Source organism: Strongylocentrotus purpuratus, unplaced genomic scaffold (assembly GCF_000002235.5).
Source record: "Strongylocentrotus purpuratus isolate Spur 01 unplaced genomic scaffold, Spur_5.0 spur5_scaffold_15, whole genome shotgun sequence".
NCBI classification, from domain to species: domain Eukaryota; kingdom Metazoa; phylum Echinodermata; class Echinoidea; order Camarodonta; family Strongylocentrotidae; genus Strongylocentrotus; species Strongylocentrotus purpuratus.
In genome coordinates, this window is record NW_022145600.1 from 10,278,619 (window position 1) to 10,302,854 (window position 24,236).

Consider the following 24,236-nt stretch of genomic DNA (forward strand, 5'->3'; position numbering starts at 1 on the left):
CAAACTACATACATGTATTACAAAATTGGAATGTATCTCATCTTTTGAAGGACTCTTGGAAATGAAACAAAGATAAATGTAAAACAATAAGTATGGATCAACAAATTACTTAAAAGAAAAACTTACTTTCCCTTTTTGTTTGTCATTGCTCTCATTGTTTATATAGTGAGTCAGTGAGTTTCCTTCTAAAGATGTAAAAAGTGGAAATTGTGCATTTATGTGACATTTGGGCTTCTTATCATATATATGCTTTTGACATTTGATGAACTTGTTGTTGCCTATATTGTGGGCAAAGATTCAATATGGGTAAAGTAATTTTTTTTTTCATTTTCAGAAGGAGGATTTTAATGCATTCCCCCCCCCCAAAAAAAAAAATAAGTTGTACGTTTCATTTGACATCAAAACGTTTTATTAATTCAAAATTGACACTTTTATTTTATATTCTTTTAGCATGGCGCACAATCACGTGCATACACCGTCTACAATGAGATGCAGGAACGAGGGATCCAAGCCGACGTCCATGCCTACAATTCATTGATAGAGGGCAGTATTACCATCAGAGATGATTATAAGGAGAGGTGGTCTGTTATGGCAGTAAGTGCTCTAGTCTAGACCATGAGATCTATACATCTAAAATATATGTACTATATGAGGAACAAAATTAAGCTTTGTTTGTATCTATTCCACAGTAGTTACAACTCTCTCACACTCACTACTGTAATCCCCCCCCCCCCCCAAAAAAAAGGCCACTGAAAAATGAAAACCAATTTATTAGTAGAAGAATTGCAACTGAGGTGACAAAAAATATATTTGCAAGCAACTGAGGCTCTTAAGTACATGTATACTCGCTTACCTTTGTTTTATTAAATTCAGAATTTTGACGTGCACTAGGCTAATGGTGACATGATCTGTATTTATAGAGTTATGGTCAGATGTACAGGAAGAATGGAGTTGACGCTTGCCACTCCATAAAGTTGACTGACAAACTTATGTAATCAAGGTTTAAACTTGGTCTAAAGTTAGTCTGCTTAAAAAAAATACCATCAAATGTGTTGAGAAGGTACATAAGAGATAATAAGAACAAAACTTGGAAAAATAGTTTTTGACATAGTTTTGTTTTATCAGAAAGGGTAAGGACCAAATTCCTCTTTTAAACTTGGAAAAATAGTTTTTGACATAGTTTTGTTTTATCAGAAAGGGAAGGACCAAATTCCTCTTTTTAAATTCATGATGGAAATAAGAAATAGAAAAGGGCATGCATGATTCTGGAAAACATAAAAAAGGGGGGAAAAGGCTTTTCTCACCTTAGTTCTATTTCACTTTGAGCAATTGTACCAGCCATTCCATCTAATAATAAATTTACATGTAATTATTGTTTTCCTCCATAGCAAATAATGAAGCAGATGGATATAGAGAAGGTGCGGCCCAATCTCGAGACATTTAACGCTCTCCTAGACAATCTACGGATCATGGGTGCTCTGGGACGCAAGATGGGGCTCAAGACTCTCGCAGAGATGAAGGCGTGTGGTGTCGGTAAGAATTCATGTAAATGCAGTAGTTTATTAGTATTTTGTTTGGCGGTAAAAGAAGACTACGGTGCAATCTTGCACTCTGAACCTGTTTACTGCCAAAGCATATTACATTATGTTTTGTATACATACATGTATGCTAACTCTAGAGAAAAATATCCAGCTCTTCCTTTAAAGAAATAAAGGATAAACTTTTTTAACAGGGAGACATTAATAATCTGTGATGAGGAAAGGGTGAGTTTGATTTTAAGTTAGATAATCATAAATGGAGAAGAAAAAAAAAGAGAAAGGGAAAAAGGGAAAAGAAAAAGAAGAGAGAAGTAGGTCATATCACATCAGGGCAATTTTTCATAAAATGATGTCAGTAAAAATTCTTGTTATAAGCTACTGTCTTATTGTTAAAAGCTACTGAAACGGCTGCGTTTGATTGGCTGTGAATTTTCATGAACAAGACCCCATGACTCTGTGATTGACAGGTTGTATATTACACAGGACATAGCTTGAGTGTGAAATTCACACAAACAGCTGTGTAACAATAGCAAGATTGTAAATGACAGGATAGGAGAAATCTACAAGAAATAACAGAGGAGTAGATTTCTTGCTGAATTTGTAAACAAGAAGGAATGTAATTTACAATGAATCAGTGACCCTGCAGAAAAAGGCCTATCAAAGTCGTAATGTATGTTAAAGGTCAAAAGTTCATTTGAAAGGTGTATGGATTTTCATTTTTGAAGTTGTCTTTTTCCTATTACCTGAAAATGCAGGGACAAGAATTGTTATTTCATAAACTACTGATTTTCTTCTTTTGTTATTCTCCTTGGTTGCTATTGATTCGCTGGTTAAAAGCATATCTTCTTATACATATTGAAAGAAATGAGTAAAGTATCATAAACATAGTTACATATTACTTTTACAAAGTATCCCAAAAATAATTTTGAAAATGTGAATCGTAGTATCAATATCTGAATACAATTTTATTTGCACTTCTACAACTAGCAGCGGTCAGGAAGAATAGTTACAGCACAGGAACAATCTTTATTTTTTCAGATTTATTCATTTCTTTTATTTTATTTTACTTTTTTCTTCTGAATAGGGTGTACTTGTAATAAGATTCTCTGCTTAATTTTAAATCCTCAGTCCAATTTTTCTGCCTGTTTTATGTTGCTGGATGCATTATATTTTCGGGGTTGTCCATCTATCCATTTCGCTTTCTCGTTAACGCGATATCTCAAGAACCACTTGAGATATGAGGCTCAAACTGGTAATAGTATGTCCTAACATAGGAAGATGATCTGATCAGGTTTAGGGTTCAAAAATCAAAGGTCACAGAGGTCAATTTCTGAAATTACAGGCTTTTTGCCTTACTATCGCGATATCTCAAGTACCACAAAAGATATGCTTTTTGTTTTCATTGTAATATGTCACAAATAATTTCATCCATTTCGTTTACTGAATTTAGGGCAGAGGCAAATGGGAGACGCAGTTGCATTTGTCTTGTTTACCATTCATGGTATTGTAATTATTTGTTCTGTCTTTTGTTGGTCTGTTGTCTGTTTTGTTGATGTGACTGTGGTATAATCCAGTGTAACAATGCCAGTGATTCTTTATTGTCATGCTGGCTGGTTGGTTATACAAGTCAAGTGATATAAACTTACCCATTATATGTTTTTGTTTTCAGAGCCCAGTCTTGGAACATACAATCTGCTTGTCATGATCTTCTACAAAGACAGTAAGAAAAATCACTTTTGTTGTTCTTAGGGGCAGGGGGAGGGGGAAGAGGAGGAGGAGGAGGAGGAGGAGGAAGAGGAGAAGAAGAAGGAAAAGTAGTAGTAGAAGAAGAAGAAGACAGTTTTCACCTTTCATTTTACTTGATTTTCTAATTTGGAGAAGAGAAAAAAACTTGTAAAAGCCATTCTGTACTAGAAGCACTCCTGCAAAATCCCCTCTAGTGCCATCTCGGGTCAGCTGTAGCAGTACGGTCCCGTAACTTGCTGCTTTCGTGCACTGTTGGTTCTCACATGGAGTTTTCTGTCTGCGAAATGGAAGTGGTTTACGTACTGTTGGCAAGTTGACCATGAACTAGTGCTGTGCAATAAACAGTATGCTAGGGCAAAAAGTTCATCAGTTCAGTATCACTTTGAAATGTAACATCACATGATTATTGTTTCATAGTTCATTACATTTTTCAAAGATTTAAGGTCAATATACAAAAATTTGCATTTGACTCTGATAGGTTAAATAAAAGAATACTTGATATGTTTTAGGTCTTCCACCAAGTGACATCTTGTATGACATCATGGACACCATCGAAGGACAAGAATTCTCCATCAGACATCCTAAAGATGGTGAGTCAGTCCAGGCAATTTATAAGAGAAATTATGAACTAGATCAATATTTAGCCCTTGCTTTGAATTCTTTGAAATTCAAAAGAGCTCTTTTTTGTGTGATTTGAAATGTCATTGATGGATGAGAAGGAGAAATATATTAGACGGTATCAGACATGGCCAAATATCTAGAAAATCCTTTCTAGATAATTCGCTGTCTGTCATCAATTATCCCACAAAGAATCCTACAATGAACCAAGAAAGTTTTCCTTCATCACAAAATTTCACAGGATTTTTTTGCTGGAAATTTCTGTCTGTCACCTGTCTGTCACCTGCGTAAGTGAATTATTTAGATGGATCTGGAAAATTGTATCTGACACAGCCTATCGAGAAGGTCTCCCATTTTCTGTAGAAAATCCCCAAAGAACCTCTTAAAGAAATACTGAGTTATTAATTCTTTACTGATGGAAAGGATCACACCAGGTTCTCTGGCTCCACATTATGCAATACATGGCTTCATATTATGCAATACAAAGGGTTAGTTCTGTGTGTCACGTTTGCCATCACTTTTTATATTAGACCGTGAACTTTGCTAGTGTACAAAGCATTGTTAAAGCTACATGTATGTCAAACTTTCTAAGTTATTGCAGAATCATTGTATCACCAATTCATAATTCTAATCTCTCCCATTTTCTTGTGTTTGTTTTTGCCAGTGGAATTCTTCAAAAATGCTATGTCAGTGGTAAGTAACTTGTAAAGATATTGAACTAGTTGTGTAGCAATTTTTGTTTCTTTCCTTACTTTTCTGCTCTTGCCTGTAAATACCTGATAATACTTAACATTTTTTATTTTCTTATTAATCGCTGGCCCAAATTCACAATGGACGTCTAGATTTAACCCATGATTTAAATCTTCATTTACATAACCCATTGTCTAAAATTAGCCCAAAATAAGCGTGACACAGTCAGAGGTCGAATATTAATAGACGGGCACAAGGTAAGGTACGCTTAATTTTAAACATGGGTTATGTATTGGTTTAATCCATGGGTTAAATTTAAACTTCCTTTGTGAATTCGGGCCTTTGTTAATAGTTTGTTATTAGGTAATTTTCTGTTGATGGATAGAAAGGTATTGTTTTTGCAATGTCAGGCATATTGAGAGCGGTCAAGTTTGTGCTATGATAAGCCATTGAAGTATTTACCAAAAATTGCAAGTGCACTGTAATACTGTAGTGTACAGTTAACAACAAAGTTATATTTATACCCTTACCAGGATGTTGTAATATGTTAAGCCTCGGTCACGAATGCCATTATGAATTGCTACGAATGCTGTACGAACGATTTGCAGACAATGGAAATTCAGAAAGACAATGGAAAAACAGGGAAATTCGTACGAACCTTTGTGACCGTAGCTTTAAGTATGTGAAAAATTGATTTGTCCCAATGTATGTTTCTTGATAATTGACACATCAAAGCTTAAGCTACAGTCCCATATACGTCCCGGACCGTCCCGGACCATCCCGGACCCCATCCGGGGTGATCCGGGATTCGGTCCGTGTTGACACCGTGTTGGCACCGGGGTGGTCCTGGATGGTCCTGGGCGGTCCGGGAGTCGACCCCGGATGTTTTTGACGGTCAAAAACTGCCGGGGTGGTCCGGGACGGTCCGGGACAATAGTTTGATCCGGGGTGATCCGTGTAGCCACCGTGCTGGGTCCGGGGTCATCCGTAGTGGCGCCAGGACCACCCCGGTGCCAACACGGTGTCAACACGGACCGAATCCCGGATCACCCCGGATGGGGTCCGGGATGGTCCGGGACGGTCCGGGACATATATGGGACTGTAGCTTAAAAGCATCACACTTTTTTTGAACAAAACATCCCGGACCATCCCGGATCACCCCAGACCATGGTCCGGGATGGTCCGGAGTGGTCCGTGCTCGTCCGTGCTGGTCCGGCTTTATATGGGACTGGGGCTTTACATTGAAAATTATCCAACAAAGGCCCTCATTCAACTGTTCCACCTTTCATTCATTAATTACAAAAAATCACAATAAACATCAAATTTACAAGGGAATGAATAAGTTGTTGACTGTTTTAGGTTTTTCAAATTATATCAAATATAGCTTAAATTGCACATCAGAAGTCTATATTTTTTTAGTATTTAAAGACAGTGCGTATACAAAGGCCATTGGTGTAGGCAGCAGTGTGCTTTACTCCCTCCCTCCCCCTCAAAAGAGTTAATGCAATGATGATGTTTTAGTTCAGTTTACCACATCAATAGTTCATATTATATTTGTGTATCTCTTGTTTTTAGTGTTTATCATTGAGGGATGTAGAGCTGGCCTACTCAGTAGATCTTCTGCTCAACACACGAGAGAATCACAAGCTTGCAGGAGATTACATGGGACAAAACATCTACTAGTGAGTATGATGAGATGAACATCTTTTTGAGGATCAGATTTTGACCCTTTCTATGCCACACAAATATGCTCCCTATGACACATTGTAAAAATTGTGCTTCAAAATGATCAAGAAGTGCCTCAAAAAAGTAAAAACCTTTGAGTGACTGGTTTTACCATACTCGTTTCCCCCAATAGACTGTAGTGTTATGAAAAGCGTATGCCACACGCAAAATTTAATGTTGATTTTCAATCGTAAATATCTTGATAATCAGACAGGTGATCGGCTTATAAAATTCATTGGGTTCCTGACTGACCTCAAGGTTTATATTTATCATTGCAGCATGAGCTAAATCCAGGATCAAGAGTGAAAAGAAAATCTTTAACTTGAAATGAATAACATTCTGGCAACTGGGCAATTAAGCAAATAGCTTTTGCAATGTGTAAGATGCAATACATTTGGGGACATTACTGCTTTGACCACTGGAAGCATACCATTTATCGCCAATGCATGATACCCTATTGGTGAGATATGGTCTTAAAATACGCTATTAAAGCTTGGGCGGAAGAAAACAAGTAGATTGCAGCAAACGGTCTCATTAACAGGGTTTATTTTAGTCTTTATTAGTGCTTTAAAGGTCATAGCAGCCATTTTTTATTTTTATTCTTTTCTCTTTCTCAAAACCAGCGGGAAATTCTTTCATTTGATCTGTCTAATGGACAATGCTGAATCCATGTTCCAATACTACAACAAGTTTGTACCATCAGTAAGTAACACTTTGATTTGAAAATATACTTGTTTATCTCCATATTTAAAGGCACACTGTCCTACTTGTACTGTAGCTACTTGCTCCCTCTATATAAAAAACTTTCTCAATCGTTCCCCCATGATCCTCTTTTTCTTATGTTAAATGAGAGCTGAGTTAATGAGATAGCCACCTGTCACAGTGACCTCGCTGGCTCGCTGGGTGGTCTAATCCCTAATAGCTGAAGTAGTAAAGCCTGCCTTTAAACCATTGACTACTGAATTATCATATTACCAATATATTTAATACAGGAACCAGGCTTATGGGTTTATTTATAACCTTAGTGAAATGATCCAACTAATTATAAGACTGTATAAAATGTGACTAAAGCAAATTAAAGAGTTTTTAAATATCAACCAAATCATTATTGTAGAGTTCTTTCATAAATTAGTAGCTCATTGTCATTTGATGAAGTAATTTTATGTTCTTCCGTTTCCCAAAGAAATTACACATGAGCAGTGACCAACTAATATATTGTAGCAAGAGAGAGTCTACAGTAACTTTTGAAAAAGCTTTATTTATGAATAGAAATGTATGACCTTTGCCCTCCCCCTAAGGAAAAAACAACAAGTAACAAACGAAGCAACAAAAAAGAGGCTCACATTTACAGCAAGAATCTTTATTTTTTAAAGAGGTCTTATGAAGAAGAAACAAATGCTAGTAATTTTTACACAGATTACAACACACTCTCTTAATAATACTATTTCTTCATTTCTCCATCTTTAGGCCCTAATCCCCAGTACCATTGTATACATGGACATGTTGAGATCATTAGAGACTGCTTGTGCTTATGATAACATTCCTCAACTATGGGACGGTAAGTTGATTGAATGTATAGTGATTCTAAGGATAAAAAGTTAAATTTTTGTATTGATCAACCTTCAGTATTGATAGGCACAGTATTCCATCCAAGATTTGGAACTGATAATCAACATCATTAGAGATTATGATTATTCATGAACCAGATAAACATTGTAATCACTAAGAAGAGCTTTTCCATGATTTTTCTTTTCCAGCTTAAAGAGAAGGTTGAGTTCTGGAAAGAGGTGAAAAATAATTTGTGAGCGCTATCATTCTTATTATGCAAGTGTGGAAGAACATCAGATAAGACATGTTCCCTGAAAAGCATGGCTCTTCAAATGCCTTCATATTCTAAATATGTCATGTAACATCGTTAAAATCCTACCCAGATTTTTATGCCACGTGTTCGTGTAGTCCCATATACATCTTTCTGTGTACAGTGTTTGTAACTTTACCAAGACTCTGCCAAATTTCTTATCATTTTGATGATTCCAGAACCTTGCAATACACACAAATTCTTATATGCTAGATGATCAACCTTTTCTGGTCGATTCCACACCGTTTCTTTCACAATGCAATCGCATGACCAGAACTAATCTTTATCTTTAAGAGGTAAATGGAGAATTATACTCCCAAAGTTATTTTTAAACTACATGCATATTCCCTTTGGTTGTTCATAAAAACAGAAGTTGGGTCGGGATACGATAGGGATTTTGGAATCTGGAGCCATGTTGATTATGCTTAAACATCTATTTCATTTATGTTATTGTTGGTCATGAGGGTAATGATGATGATCAGATCAATAGTGATGGTGATGGTGGTGGGAATGATGATGATGATGATGATGATGGTGGTGGTGGTGATGGTGGTGATGGTGAGGGTGATGGTGATGATGATGATGGTGGTGGTGATGGTGATGATGATGAAGATGGTGATGAGGATGATGATGATTATGATGGTGATGGTGATGATTATGATGATGATGATGATGATTATGATGATGAGGATGATGATGATGATTGTGATGATGATCAGATGATGGTCTTTAAACTGGATTTCATGCTGGCATGATCTCTTCATCTCTCCCACACCCTCCCTTGTACAGATATCTGTATGTATGGTCACCGGTATCGGCAGGATGTCCTGGAGCTAATGGTGCAAGTTATGGCTACCTCATCCGATGCAACCCCAGAGGTAATCATCGACCATGGTTGCTTGTCAGAGGTTTATCTTACATAGCAAAACCAACCTGTATTGTTAGAATTAGGGATCATATGATGTGCATGCAATATGTTGTTTCTTGATTCTGAGAAGCAGTGTCCATAAATCTGGATACATTTGTGAAGTGGTAAATTCAAATGATTTGTTGATACTTTCAGCAGGGACAGGTAAAATACTGCCTTTGCCTGTCTTAACGGTATTGCTCTCTCTCTCTCTCTCTCTCTCTCTCTCTCTCTAATTCTCTCCATCTCTCTCTCTCTCTCTCTCTCTCTCTCCCTCTCTCACACCCTCTGTGTTCTTTTCTACATTATTTTTTATAACAGTACCCTCTAGATTTCATATTTCTATAATATTTTCTCTGCCCTCGTATCCATCAACCTTTGTTTAATCTGCCTCACTTTTTGTCCATTTGATTCTTTTAACCTGTTGAATACTGAATTTTATCATTCCAATAGACTTAACACAGGGACCACCCAGTTCCTGAAGACAATGGGTTAAACTATGAACATATCCTCAGAAAAATATCTAATCTACATGTACATTTTTATACAGCAACTAGAATTGATGCGTATATTTCTTCCATAATATTTCTTACTTTCCATAGAATAAATCACAATTTTGCTCTGTTGCACTGGACATCATTTCTGCAGCCAAAGAATCAACCTCACGAGTAGATCATATCAAGTAAGTTAAAGGAAAAGCCTACCCTGATATTAAGTTGGTTTTAGAGGCATAAAAATGAGAGAAACATGTCAATGAAAATTTGAGCAAATTACGATTAAAAATAAGACAGTTATGAATTTTTCAATTTGTCATCAGTGAAACACAAATTGGCAACACTGTGACGTATCATGGGAGCTCCTCTCCAATTTGGTTCGGCCATAAAATTTCATAAAGTTCTATTTGTGAGCTACACTTCTGTATGGTCTGTTTCCTCTTATTTCAATCACCAGCCTCCACTCCCCTATTTATTATTTTCTTATTCAGGTTGGCAAGGTTGCTTACCTGAAGCTGCATTTTATGTAAATATTGTTCTTTAAAGACACTCTCTTTGCCAACATATTTGACCCATATTCAGACAATTTGATGAATGTCTCTTTGCCTTATCCATATCCAGATGAAATTCCCTTCTTAGGGTAGCTGGGATAAACCCAGATTAACTTGGTAGGCACCTTGAGCACCCTCTGCAGACCTGCAAACCAGTACTCAATGAATACGATTTTCAAAACCATTTGCAGACCAAAATAAGATTTATTTATGAAATCCTGCTAACTATTTTCTATAAATTGAAAAAGAATAATCAAAATAATCATCTGATCAGTCTGTGTGCCAAACTGGGGATTTCCACATGACGGGCAATAAACAATCAATCAATGAAACTGAAACTAAAAAATGTATTTCTAAGAAAATATATAAAGTCCTTGGAAAGTTCATGAATTTGAGCCAAATTCTTCTAAAGCTTTCGTTAGCCATCAATGATGTATTGTCCTTGGCAAATATTTGCCTCATACAGTTCAAAGGCCAAGGCCTTTTAAAAATTCTATTAGAGGTACTAAAGCAATTCAAAATGTCTTGGGCACTCATCCAAAATTGTTATTTATGTTTCTCTCATTTTTGTACCTTCCGGCCTCTGCATCAATGAAATTGTTAAATTCCAATCCAACTGTAGTCCCCAATGAAAACTTTACTTGGAAACCTACTGTGGTCACCGATTCAAAGTTTTTACTTTGTTGCGACCCTCTCCCTAGTGATAACAAAGTTGGAGGATTTTAATATGGTTAAACATTACCAAACGGTTCGATAGCTAGATTGGAGATCAAAAGATCACATGCTTCAAATACAGGCATAAAGTTGTTCAAATCAAATGGGGTATGTATCCCAAAGGGGGTTCACAAGGGAGTGGCAGTAATTGGACATCTATATTTTTCCTTCTTGAAAACTCATGGCTGGATTATAACCAAAACATGTAGGGATCACCTGCAGGAAAGTGAGATCAATCTAAAGTTGTTCAAATGGGGTTTCTGACCCTAAAGGGGTTCTGGGGGCAGCGTCCCCCAAAGTGCCCCCTTGGGCAATATTAGCCTTTAAAAACTATTTGTTATGTTTTCTTTGAATTCATGTTTAGTTTTTGACTTAAAGTGATAGGAAGAACTCCTCAGGCAGGGGGAGATGACATTGATCTGAAGGGCTACTGATTACCCCAGGGGAGGGGGCTTGGGAATAGCACTCCAACCAACAGAAATAATAATAATAACAATGCCTTCTGGTTTACATTTTTGACTTCTTCTCAAAAGTGTTGGCCAAATTTTAACCAAATTTGGTAGGAATCGTCCTTAGGCAATGGAGATCTATAGTTGTTCAAATGGGGGAATGCCATCCCCCCCCCCCCCCCTCCCCTCCCGGGGGCTTTGGGCAATTTTTGATATCCACCATCCAAACAGCAGTGGGAGCGCGGCAAACTTTAAAATGTAAGCATGCACAAATCTTGAAATCTCTCAAAAATGGTAATAAAACATTGTTCCATTTGAATGAAGGATATCTCTTTAAAATGCTTGGTTATCCTCCTTTTTTCATTTTATAATCTGATAGATAATGAAGTGTAGATATGATTTCATATCAAAATGTTGGTATGGATTCTGGCTAAACATTGTAGGAATAATTTGTATGTGAAGTAGACCTAAACTTGTTTGAATAGGATACCTGCACCTGCAGGGACTTGGGAGCAGCACCCTTAAATTGCTCTACTGTTCCAATAAATTCAATGTTCCCTGTGCGACGGGGGTGGGAGCTAGGTCCCTTATTGTGAGGCTCTTACTTTCATCTGCTCAGGTGAGCAGAAGGTCCATGGACCTCTTGTTGTTGTTTTTTGTTTGTTGTTGTTGTTGTTGTTGTGTGTTGTTTTTTTTTTTTGGGGGGGGGTTGCTTCCAGTCATGTAATATGTGGTATTTCTGTTTGTGATTTGTTATTTAGGTTTGGTTCTTTGACGCTTGAATTCCTTATGAGTATTTGTCTTCAGGCTAAGGAACTAGAAGCATCATGGTAAGTAGAATAAATGATAATATTTAAATTATATATTTTTTACATGGTATTATCAATGTTCACATTCGCATTTCATAGTGTTTGTTTCCAGTATGTTAGACTTTAATATTAGTACATTACAGTGGATTATTTAAATTAATCTGTTTGCATTTTGCAAATTTAATCATTCTAGGCATTGGCCTACACGAAATATAATCTGTTGAGAGCAAGAAGGACATTAATGCTGTGTTTAAAGATGAGAAAACCCCCTTCTGGCTCTTAGCAAGTGATATATATGTTGAGGATTAACTTTAATATTCCTAATGTATTTTTAATGTCCATTCTACATTGTAAACATTCACTATTGGTCCATAGGCCACTGCATGGTATATTTCACACTGTTATCATGGTGAATACTGGTAGAATGAGATTTTACATTAGTCTCAGAATGGCTTTAATACTCTTGCGAGCAAACCATGAAAGCCCTTAACAAGAGATCAATATTCTTAGTAGTAGTCGTAGTATTTGTAGTAGTTGTCATGATCTATGTGTTCCCTTGATTACTGTGTAAGGATTTACTCCTTTAATAGTCAGGATGTTGTCCTTGATCTTGGCAAAGAGGGCTTCAAGAAACACGTAGCGGACAGGTAGCTTACTAGCGCTGATTTAGTCAAGAAGTTAGACTTATGACAGTTTTGAGAAATGGGCCCCAGTCCTTGTCATTGTACTGAAAATTATTCATGGATAAGGATTAGAATGTATATATTAAATAAAGTGAAAATTTGTAAATATACATGCATGTATTCATGTATGAGAATATTATTAAAGAAATTCTATTTATTTGATGCCTTTGAGGCTTTGACCTTTACCAGCATGATGCAGTTGCTATTAAAGCCTGTCTGCACTAGTTTGGCCAGGAGGGATTAGACCTTCCTGCATGGTCACTGACAGGTGGTTATCTCATCAAATCAGATTTCAATTAACATAAGAAAAAGGGGATCCTGGGGGACCAATGGGTACCGCTTCGGCATTATTTGCTATTAGAGGGCGCAAGTAGCTACAAGTAGTGCAGACAGGCTTTAAGTTATTCTGGTTTTTGGTTATTAATGGGTTTGATTTCTTTAATTTTTGTTTCACAGGAGAGCACTGCAATATATCAAGAAGGACAATAAAGTACCAAGGTAATTATAACATATTTACAATAATTTGATTATATTGATGCTAGCTTGATTAGTGTTATTTTTGTCTTGCAAAGAATTATTGCTGCTTTAATGTCTGTGTCTTGACCATCACAAATTTTGACTCCAATGTATTTCTAGCATATTTCTTCTCCCTGTGAAGCCTGTAAGGGGAAATTGTGTGAACATCCCCTTGAAACATGTATTAGTTCTTATAACATGCATACATGTATAGCTTTGATAGGGTGTATAGCAATTGTTAAAGGCTATCTTATCTTAATTGCTTTCTAATTCAAAACAACAATTTTTTTATTTGAAAATGACGTTGGAATGAGATTTTCTGTGCAAGAGCTACATGTACTTTGCTACTATACTACTTTGGGTTTGAAAGATTTTTTTCTTCTTCATTTTTTTCGTTTATCAGTTTTGATTTTGATATCTAGATTTGTATTTCTCTCTGTCATGATATAGAAATGTATACAATACAAACATGTACAGTCAAACCTGCCTTAGTGACCACCTGGCTACAAAGACCACATGATTTTTTTCCATTGAAAATGGTTTCTCATTGAAACATGTACTAAAGGAACCTGTCTACAAAGACAGTTATTTGTGTTTCCCTTGGGTGGTTGCTATAGACAGGTTTGACTGTATATCGACAGATAGAAGACAACATTTGGTGGACTATAAAGGGGGGTATATCATGTAGAATTTTATGTGCATGAAACATACATCATTAACCTTGACGGGATGTGCTGTAGGCAGTTGGGGTGAAGAGGATGATGTGTAGAGTGGGAAAGAAATTCATGAAAAGCAAGTAAACCTTGTTTCCAGGTCAAGCCAGAAGTCAAAAGTATCATCATAAATACAATATACATGTATATATGACATATAATATATGTATAAGGGGGGTATAGAGGAGAAGGATGTATAGAGTGGGAACGAAAGTCCTGAAGAGCAAGTTAAAAAGAAAGTTAAGTTCTGGGAAGAGGTGAAAAATAATTTGTGAGCGTTTTCATTGTATTATGCAATAATAAAGGTGGTATGGAGTGGGAATGAAACCCCTAATTATGGAAGTATTACTTTTTCCGGGTCAAGCTAGAAATCAAATGTATCGTTATAAATACTTATGAAACAAAATATAATATGTGTATAAGGGGGTATAGAGGAGGAGGATGTATAGTGTAGGAATGAAAACCCTTAAAGTGACTTGGTAACATTGCCTCAGATTCTGAAACAAAATCCTTGATTTAGCTCATGCTGCAATGATAATTATAAACCTTTAGGTCAGTCAGGAACCCCATGACTTTTACAAGCCGATTGCCTGTCTGATTATCAAGATATTTATGATTGGAAATCGAAACCAAATTTTGCGTTTGCCTAACGGTTTTCATAACACTACTGTCTATTGGGGAAAATGAGTATGGTAAAACCGGTCACTCAAAGATTTTAATTTTTTGAGGCACTTCTTGATCATTTTGGAGCGTTTTTTTTTAAGGCTTCTATATTACACCATATCACAGACACTGATAACACGTAGGGCCATGCATCTCAGATTTAACATCATTAAAAGATGCCTTTAAGGGGGGTTTAGAGGAGGATGATGTATAGAGTAGGAATGGAAACAGAACTCCTGAAGAGCAAGTAAACCTTGTTTTTCCGGGTCAGATGAGAAGTCAAAAGTATCATCATAAATACTTATGAACCAAAAGATAATATAACATATAATATATGTATAAGGGGGTATAGAGGAGGAGGATGTATAGATTAGGAATAGAACCCCTAAAGATCAAGAAATACTTATTTTCCAGGTCACGTCAGAAGTCATAAGTATCGTCATAAATACTTATGAAGGATAAGATAGATTTCCATAACAATTGTAGTTATAGTAGGGGTTCTCAGTACTGGACACATCCCCACCCATTTTGTAAATCTAGAATATGATCATTAGCTGCATGCATTTTTAAGAATCCAGATATGCGAATCAGGACGACTGTAGGCGTAATGACAAAGCATGTTCTTAAGCAGTAATGGGCCTTTTTGTCTGGAAACATCCTTTTTTTCTCCATTTTATATGCATCCAGTGTTGAGAACTATGCTCATTTTAAGCTACATGTACATGTAGATATGCGAATTACATGTAAGACATAGTGAGTGTGCTTTTGACCAATCAAAAGCTCTTCTTGCTGGACACACCCTCTTTGCACTTGTATATCTAGCGTCTCTATCTATGTGCATTTGAACGCGATATGCAAATTATGAGCACTGGGGGCGTGATGATATAAACAAGTCTTGACCAATTATAAGCTCTTCTTGCTGGACACACCCTCTTTGCACTTGTATATCCAGTGTCTCTATCTATGTGCATTTGAACGTGATATGCAAATTACAATTTTGTAGGTGTGATAATATCTTGACCAATCACAGGCTCTTCTCACTGACACGCCCCTTTCACTGCGTAGATCGGTGTCTCTATTATACAGTTATTGACTGACAGGGGGTGTAATATAACATTATTTGGACCGCTGAAGGGAGTTATATTTCCCAAGTGGTTATATTTTCCCGAAGCGCGCAGCGCTGAGGGAAAATATGGTCACGAGGGGAAATATAACTCCCTTCAGGTCCAAAGAATGTTATATACCCCCTGCCAGTCAATAACTGTTATATTAGATAGCCCTTTTTTTGTGTGGGGGGGGGGGGGGGGTCCAAAAAAATTTACCCGAAATTTTTTTTTTCCCCTTTTTTTCGGAAATTACGGAAAAATAATCTGTCGAGATAGTTCAAGAAAGAAAAAAAAAATTACAAACAAATTTTTGGGAAAAAAAATTCTTACCCAAAAAAAGCATTTTTCGGGAAAAAAAAATTACCTAAAAAAGCATTTTTTGGGAAAAAAAAGAAAATGTGGAAAAAAATAATTTCAAGGGAAAAAAAAATTCATGAAAAAAAAATATTGAAAAAATTAAATGACCCTCGGTAATGGTGTAATGTGTGTAATTGGTGACATACAGTCCTCAAGAGGGTGACATGCATTGATTAAAAATATATTCATTTCACCAGCTGGTTAATATAACACCGAAAAGTGACCGGCCAGGAAAATATAACAATTTGGATCCTCACAAATGATATCACGTGACAAGCTCTGGACCAATCACACCTCGGTATCTGTCTAAGCTATCTAATATAAACATGTATGCGCATTCGGACATGATAATGCAAATTATGATCACTGTGGGCGTGTCAACATAGCACACTTGCAACCAATCATTTGACTGTATCTACGGAGGCCATCTTATGATATGGAGATGTTGATTGTGATAGGACAAAGCGAATGAAGTGATCTGATCATTTGGATGTGAATAACCATTGCATTTCTAAGAGAATAGGCAAAGATGTCATGTCCAGATATAGGGATCATCATATGAATATTTTTGCTCTTACCATGTACAGTACATGTACTCTGGTAAAATATGAATGTTGAAATACGAACTTCATGTGATACTAGTGCCATGATGTTAACTATTAACTATTATTTGTGACCCCAAGTTCACGAGCACAAATCAGCGCCTTCAACTGCACCTCGATGTAAAATGAAGGTCCTTCCCCGCGTGGGTTTTCGGTTTTTGCCCCCAAAATAGAGGTGCGCCTTATACACAGAGATTTATTGTAGTCGATGTTCCTTTGATGCAAATAGGTTCAGCTAGATCCTCAAGTGTCATTGTATATTTGTATACTATCAACGTTATCATTATCATTTTGTTATATTGTTACATTTTTGCAATATTTGACAGTCTTATGATATCCATTGGATTTTTTTTTTTACTGTTACAAGTACCCATGGTTGGGTAGCCTAAATTTGTTTCCTGTTTTCATAGCCATTAAAGAGCAGTCCCCTAAACATGACTTTTAAATTTATTGACTGATCAGTGCATCATCATTCATCACAATATTAAAGTCAGCATTTTCCTTCTTACGAGAGGTTAGTGAACTTCGCGCTATGATGACACTCTCTCCCTCTCCTTATTCTTGTCTTGAGCATCCTCCTCATTTAATAGACCAACCTTACTGCTTTCCTTCTTTATCAAATCTTTCCATGAAATATCCGGTCATCCTTGCCCCCAAGATAGAAATATAATGAGAGCATGATCTGTTGCAAGACCATAATGATATTGTGTGTTTATTCCAATGCCATGTGATGTCTTAAAACTAATCCCTAGCGGATTTTGTGAAATAATCTTTGATCCCACGCCAGACTTGCTGCAGATAAATCATAAGTTAATAAAAAAGGTTGTCATTATATTTTACTTTCTTTAGCAGCCCAAGATAGAAATATGATATGAGCGTGTTCTGTTATACTATCTTGAGTTTAATAGGGTAAAGCATTGTTGTATGGACAATTACTGCTCCTAAATTGTTAAACAAAAGACAACATATAAAAAAAAATGGGTGCTAAGATCGATTCCCCGGAGAAATAAAAGTACCGGAAGAACTTTTGATAACTTCTAAAGAGTAATTAGTGCTTGCTCCAGACAAAGTACCATTATCATTTTATTGGAAGAAGAAAATAAATTTTAAAAAAGAAGTGTACCACTATACAGTGATATTATGAGAATGGAGGCTTATTTTTTTTCTTCCTTCAATAGCGTCAAGAGCCTTTATGCATAGAGTCTCAACATGTTAACATTTTGACATTGGTTCCTGGCAGAAATCTAGACTTTGTTTGAAATTTGGACTTTGTGTGCAAGGTGCCCTTGTCAGTATTATTTTCAAATCCTGATTTGTATCATTTGTTTGGTACTTAATGAGCCTATTATTTTCTGGACTAGATACAATATTTTCCAAATATTGTGTCACAATTGTCTTTATTTAATTTGATATTTATTTATAGCTTGATATCATAAGCTTTATTGGAAAATAATTCAAAGTGTGAATGTGTACTTTACATGTTAAGATTTTTCATTTTCAGTAGAAAAACAGTTTGGTTGGGGGGAGGCAGAGAAGGTTACACATGAAGAGTTCCTAAAGTAGATTAAAAATGTATTAGATGTAAGAAGCATTAGCTGGATGAAGAAGAAAAAAGGACTGATGTCAGAGAGAGAGAGAGAGAGAGAGAGAGAAATAGACATAGACAGTTTTAGACAGAGAGAGAGAGAGAGAGAGAGAGAGTATGTGTGTGTGTGTGACAGAAAGAGGCAGAGAAAAACAAAAAGAGAGAGAGAGAGAGAGAGAAGAGAGAGACACACAGACAGACAGACAGACAGAGGGGGAAAAGATAACAATGACTAAGTAGGTGAACAGTTCCGAAGAGAAGAGAATGCATAAATAAATATGAATATTATTCAGGAAATGGGAAGAATGTTGAAATATAGTGAGTTAGAGAGAGGGGGCTAGAGGCTTACAGTTCAAAACAAAACAAAATAAATATGGGAAGAAAAAATATGGGAGTAGGACAAATTATTTGGTATGGTATTTATTGAATCATACTGAATTGCACATGGATATACATTGCATTTTAAAAACGAGAGTACAATTATAAACAATCAACAAAAATATATTACATAACTACCACCCACTTTGTACACTGTATGTACATGTAGTAGTGTGTTCATGCTAATATTTCATTTTGAATAATTCATTATTAACGCTTTTATAAATATTTAATCTGGTGAATGATTGATTGGGACAAAAGATTACTAGGAAAGAAGGTCATCATAAATTATGGGTAATACAGTGTGTACTATGAATATATTAATGAATTGAATGTAGATGACATTGGTTTGTATGAAGGCAGCATTTCATAGTGCACTGGCAAATAGTGATGTAGTAGTGATTTAGCAAAAGGGAGCATATGTGCCCCCTATCCCCCATCAAATGGAAAAATACACAAATAAAAAAGAAGAAGAAGAAAACAGAGAAATAAGTGAGAAGTAAAGTGAAGCTGAAAATAAGGCCACCCCCATAAAATGCACTAAACATCAGAGAGAGAGAGAGAGAAAGAGAGAGAGAGAGAGAGAGAAAGAAAAAGAAAGAAAGAAAGAGAGAGAGTGAGAGAGAGAGAGAGAGAGAGAGAGAGAGAAGAGGGGGGGGGTGAACTTCAAGATGATGTAGCTCCTGTCCATTACTCCCTCTTATCGATAGTCTTGATAATTTGAATTTCACCAGTGCATGCCCTGTCATTGACTTGACCTGCACTAGTCCACTCCCGGGCCCCATTTCACAAAACTTGTCATCAGTGACAAATGACAGTGTTTGTTATAAGTTAGTGAAATCCTTGCTTCTGATTGGTTATCATCAGATTTTTCACTGATCTTTTTCATTGAAAAATAACTTTATGAAATGGGTTATAGTACTCTGAGACGAAATGATGAAGTTCAAATACTTAAACATCCATTTCAAAATGGTATCTAGTTGACACAACAATTGAAAATTCATTTTTATTGATCTATATTTATGATGTGCAGAGTTTGTACATGCTCCTGCAACAATCCCTGCACTGTCGATTTCTTACAAAAAAAACAAATTCTAAACTTTTACCCTAGACCCAACACTAAACCCAACACTAAACCCAACACTAAACCCAACACTAAACCCAACACTAAACCCAACACTAAACCCAACACTAAGCCCAACACTAGACCCAACACTAGACCCAACACTAGACCCAACACTAAACCCAACACTAAACCCAACACTAGACCCAACACTAAACCCAACACTAAACCCAACACTAGACCCAACACTAAACCCAACACTAGACCCAACACTAGACCCAACACGAGACCTAACACTAAACCCAACACTAAACCCAACACTAGACCCAACACTAAACCCAACACTAGACCCAACACTAGACCCAACACTAGACCCAACACTAAACCCAACACTAAACCCAACACTAGACCCAACACTAGACCCAACACTAGACCCAACACTAAACCCAACACTAGACCCAACACTAGACCCAACACTAGACCCAACACTAGACCCAACACTAGACCCAACACTAGACCCAACACTAAACCCAACACTAAACCTAACCCTAACTCCAACACAAAATCTACTTTTGACTCAATAAAACCCCAAATAAACACCCCTGGAGCATACGTTGGATCACTAGACATGTTACTTGGCAGGATTTTAGGTGATCAATGACTGCTCTAACTTTTGCTCCAGCTACAATTGCTGAGAGCTTTATTTTGTCTAAAGTACAGAGTTAGGCCGAGGGTTACAATTGATTTCAGATTAGGTTTGGGTATGGTTGGGGTTAGGTATAGCTTTGGGTCCATGGTTTAATTCAGGAATTTGGTGAGAGTAGGTCGTTGCACGGAACAGTTTTTACAGGAGCAAGAGTCGTACAACTGGTTATTGGCACTTTGCAGCTGCAGATTTTGAGCCCTGGTAACTATTTTTTATACAATTATTTTGTTTTGCAGCATTGCTTTACTAGAAGACTTCATACAGCTGTGTGTGGAGGAGGAGGATACAACAAAGGCTTTAGTAAGTTCAACAAGTTCTTTCTGCTCTCTTATTTTGTATGTAGGAAATTAATTTAGTATAGGTATTATAATTATAATTTTGTTTCCTATCAGAAACACTGCTACAGCCCATTGACATGAATGAAGCAACACATTCTATTTACATTGTAGATTGTACTGTATGCTGCTTGTCTCCGCCCATGTATTAAGGCATTGTTTAACAAAGCCAAATCTGAGATGCCTGACCCTACATGTTATCAGTGTCTGTGATATGGTGTAATATTGAAGCCTTAACAAAATTGCGCTTCAAAATGATCATGAAGTGCCAAAAGTAAATAATATTTGAATGACTGGTTTTACCATACTCATTTCCCCCTATAGACTGTAGTGTTATATTTTTATCATCATCATAATCATCCTCTTATTGCCCTTTCTTCTTTCTCATCTTCTTCTGCTTGTTGTTGTTCTTCTTCTTATCATTATTGTTATTAGTATTATCTCATCAACATCATCATCATCATCATCATCAACATCATCATCATCATCATCATCATCATCTTTATTATTACTATGATTATTGATATTATTTTTTACCTCATGTATTAATCTTGTTATCCTCCTCCAGTCTTGCTTGGGGTTGGCGGTAGGAAGTGGATTACCGGGATCAGTCGGATTAGCAGACAGCATCAAGACGAATCTCAGGCTTAACAATCAACAAAGGTAGCTTACAAAGACCCCTCCCTGTTTGCCCTAGCTTCTACGTCAAGACAAAAATTGAGTAATACATCATTTGTCAAGAAGATAAACAAATCCTGAGAAATTTATATTCAGGTTCTTTGGTTGCATAAAAGAAGTGCTGCTGTTTTGACAAAATGAAAATGCCTGCAGACCTAAATATTTTATAAATGTAATGCTTCCTGGGAGGAGTTTCATTTGTTTAAACATATATACAGATCTAAATATTGTATAAGGAGAGTTAGAAAACTCTGTCAAGAGGTCCAAATCATGTCTTGTTTTTATGCCCTTATGTTTACAGTATGTTACACTGAATGTCACCTAAGCCAACGCCAGAAAGTTCTGCAATATTTCTGTTCACATTTAAAGACAAATTTGAGTTCTGGTCATGCGATTGCATTGTGAAAGAAACGATGTGGAATCAATCAGAAAAAGTTGATCATGCAGCATATAAGTATTGGTGTGTACTTCTGGAGTCATCAACATTATACAAAATTTGGCCCAGTCTTGGTAAAGTAACAAGCACTGTACACAGAAGATGTATATGGGACTATACAAACATGTGGCATAAAAATTGGGCCTCAATTTTAAGCTGTTACTTGTCATATTTAATATATGAAGGCATTTCAAGAGCAATGCTTTTCAGGGAACATTTTTTTTCTCTCTGATATTCTTCCACACTTGCATAATACAATGATAATGCTCACAAATTACGTTTCACCTCTCCCCAGAACTCGACCTTCTCTTTAAAGGTAAAGACCAGTATTGGAAACGCCCCAATTTCAAAAAATGAAATGGAAGCTCTCATTACCAATCATGTAAAAAAATTGCCGGGAAACCCCCTACTAATTCATATATTTGGTAAATTTGTTTCTCTCATGGTCTGTGAGAGATATAGGGTAGTCCCATATACATCTTTCTGTGTATAGTGCTTGTAACTTTATGAAGAATAAGCCAAATTTCTTATCATTTTGATGATTCCAGAACCTTGCAGATGCTAGATGCTAGATGATCAACCTTTTCTGATCGATTCCAACGTTTCTTTCACAATGCAATCGCATGACCATAACTGGTCTTTACCTTTAATGTTTGAATCCTGCTTTACCATTTTATTTTCCAGGAAACTGCTGGAGGATATTATGATGGAGGAGGATATGCTATCAAGCCCAGGCTCTGCTATCTGATCCAGCCATGGAATCAAAACCAGAGGAGTATTTCAACAAAGACTAAGAATAGATCAACTCGAATTTGGACTTACAGGCATCGTTTAACAATGTTAAATCTGAGACGCATGGCCCTACGTGTTATCAGTGTTTGTGATGTGGTGTAATATTGAAGCCCTAGAAAAATTGCGCTTCAAAATGATCATGAAGTGCCTCAAAAAAGTAATTAAAAATTCTTGAGTGACCAGTTTTACCATACTCATTTTCCCCAATAGACTGTAGTGTTATAAAAACCGTTGGGAAAACTCAAAATTTGATGTCGATTTCCAATCATAAATGTCTTGATAATCAGACAGGCGATCGGCTTGTAAAGGTCATGGGGTTCCTGAATGTCCTAAAGGTTTATAATTATCATTGCAGCATGAGCTAAATCCAGGATTTTGCTTCAAAATCTGAGACAATGTTACTGAGTCACTTTAAATATGGTAGGCCGTTCATGCCACTGTTTGCTGTCACCATTTACTGGCATTTGTCTCTCAACGGACGTACAAATCATGGTCACAAATCTACAGAATTTACATTGTGTTGATAATTCATTATTGAAGGAAAAAATATTATCTTAAGATCATAATGGTGAGAGCAAACGGTGGCATGGATGGCCTGTCATAGTTTAGTCCAACTCGAAGTCGATCTTAGTCTTTGTGAAACACTCCCCATTAGATATATGTTTAAAAGATAAAGAGACATTTGTCTGATGGTGATATAGATAGAGAAGATTATGGAGAGACAATGAGAGAAGTAGAGAGAAGGGAAAGTTCAAAATAATATTTTATAACAAATAGAAGATTTAAGAGAAGGTTGAGTTTTGGAAGTCTTGTTGTTCTTGATGTTTGTGTGGAAGAGTATCATAGGAAGAAATATCCTTTGAGAAAGACGGTTCTTCAAATGCCCTCATATTCAAACTGTGATGAGTAACAGCCAAAGGTTGTGGAAAAACGCTCTCATGCCACTGTTAGTGTAGTCCCATACACACATTTCCGTGTACAGTGCATGTGACTTTTATCAAGACGGGGCCAATCATTTTGATCATGATTCCAAAACCTTACAATATAATTATAGTTATATTTGCTACAAGATCAAGCTTTTCCAATCACCTCCACACAGTTTCTTTCACAATGCAATTGTATTACCAGAACTGAACTTTATCTGTAAATTGATTCTGGGGGTGTTTCACAAAGATCCAATTGTTGAACTTATCTCTATTTCTGGCAGCTTTGGTTGCCAGCTGCTTGCGGGAACAATTATGGAAAGACGTTGGCATCTTTGAAAATATTTTGTAAAAATTATTTTAAAATGCATAAAATGTTGATTAAAATCATTTATATTTTCTATTGTCAAGGAGATTTCATATTCTTGATGTGAAAGTTATAAAAAGTCTAAAATACTTGAATTTGTGCTTTTGAAAATATTTTATCTTAAGACTACAAATGGCTCTCCATAATGTTTAAGTCCAACTTAGAGTCAAGTTTGACTTAGAATCTTTGTGAAACACCCCCAGATGATGGAATAAACCCTAAGAAGGCAGGATG

General features: G+C 36.4%; 1 protein-coding gene across 1 annotated transcript in view; it reads left to right on the forward strand.

Annotated features, from left to right (window-relative positions):
* The window catches only part of LOC594213 (pentatricopeptide repeat domain-containing protein 3, mitochondrial), a 34,361-nt gene extending 11,538 nt beyond the window's left edge, over positions 1-22,823 (forward strand). The window contains exons 10-24 of the mRNA XM_030986469.1: positions 451-594; positions 1,389-1,533; positions 3,208-3,258; positions 3,794-3,874; positions 4,567-4,595; positions 6,168-6,274; positions 6,941-7,019; positions 7,785-7,875; positions 8,965-9,053; positions 9,685-9,764; positions 12,052-12,120; positions 13,239-13,280; positions 20,708-20,771; positions 21,375-21,469; positions 22,605-22,823. Coding sequence (XP_030842329.1) covers positions 451-594; positions 1,389-1,533; positions 3,208-3,258; positions 3,794-3,874; positions 4,567-4,595; positions 6,168-6,274; positions 6,941-7,019; positions 7,785-7,875; positions 8,965-9,053; positions 9,685-9,764; positions 12,052-12,120; positions 13,239-13,280; positions 20,708-20,771; positions 21,375-21,469; positions 22,605-22,668 — 1,230 coding nt within the window. The 3' untranslated portion in view covers positions 22,669-22,823. The remainder of the gene's footprint in view (positions 1-450; positions 595-1,388; positions 1,534-3,207; positions 3,259-3,793; positions 3,875-4,566; positions 4,596-6,167; positions 6,275-6,940; positions 7,020-7,784; positions 7,876-8,964; positions 9,054-9,684; positions 9,765-12,051; positions 12,121-13,238; positions 13,281-20,707; positions 20,772-21,374; positions 21,470-22,604) is intronic.
* The last annotated feature ends 1,413 nt before the right edge of the window (positions 22,824-24,236 follow it).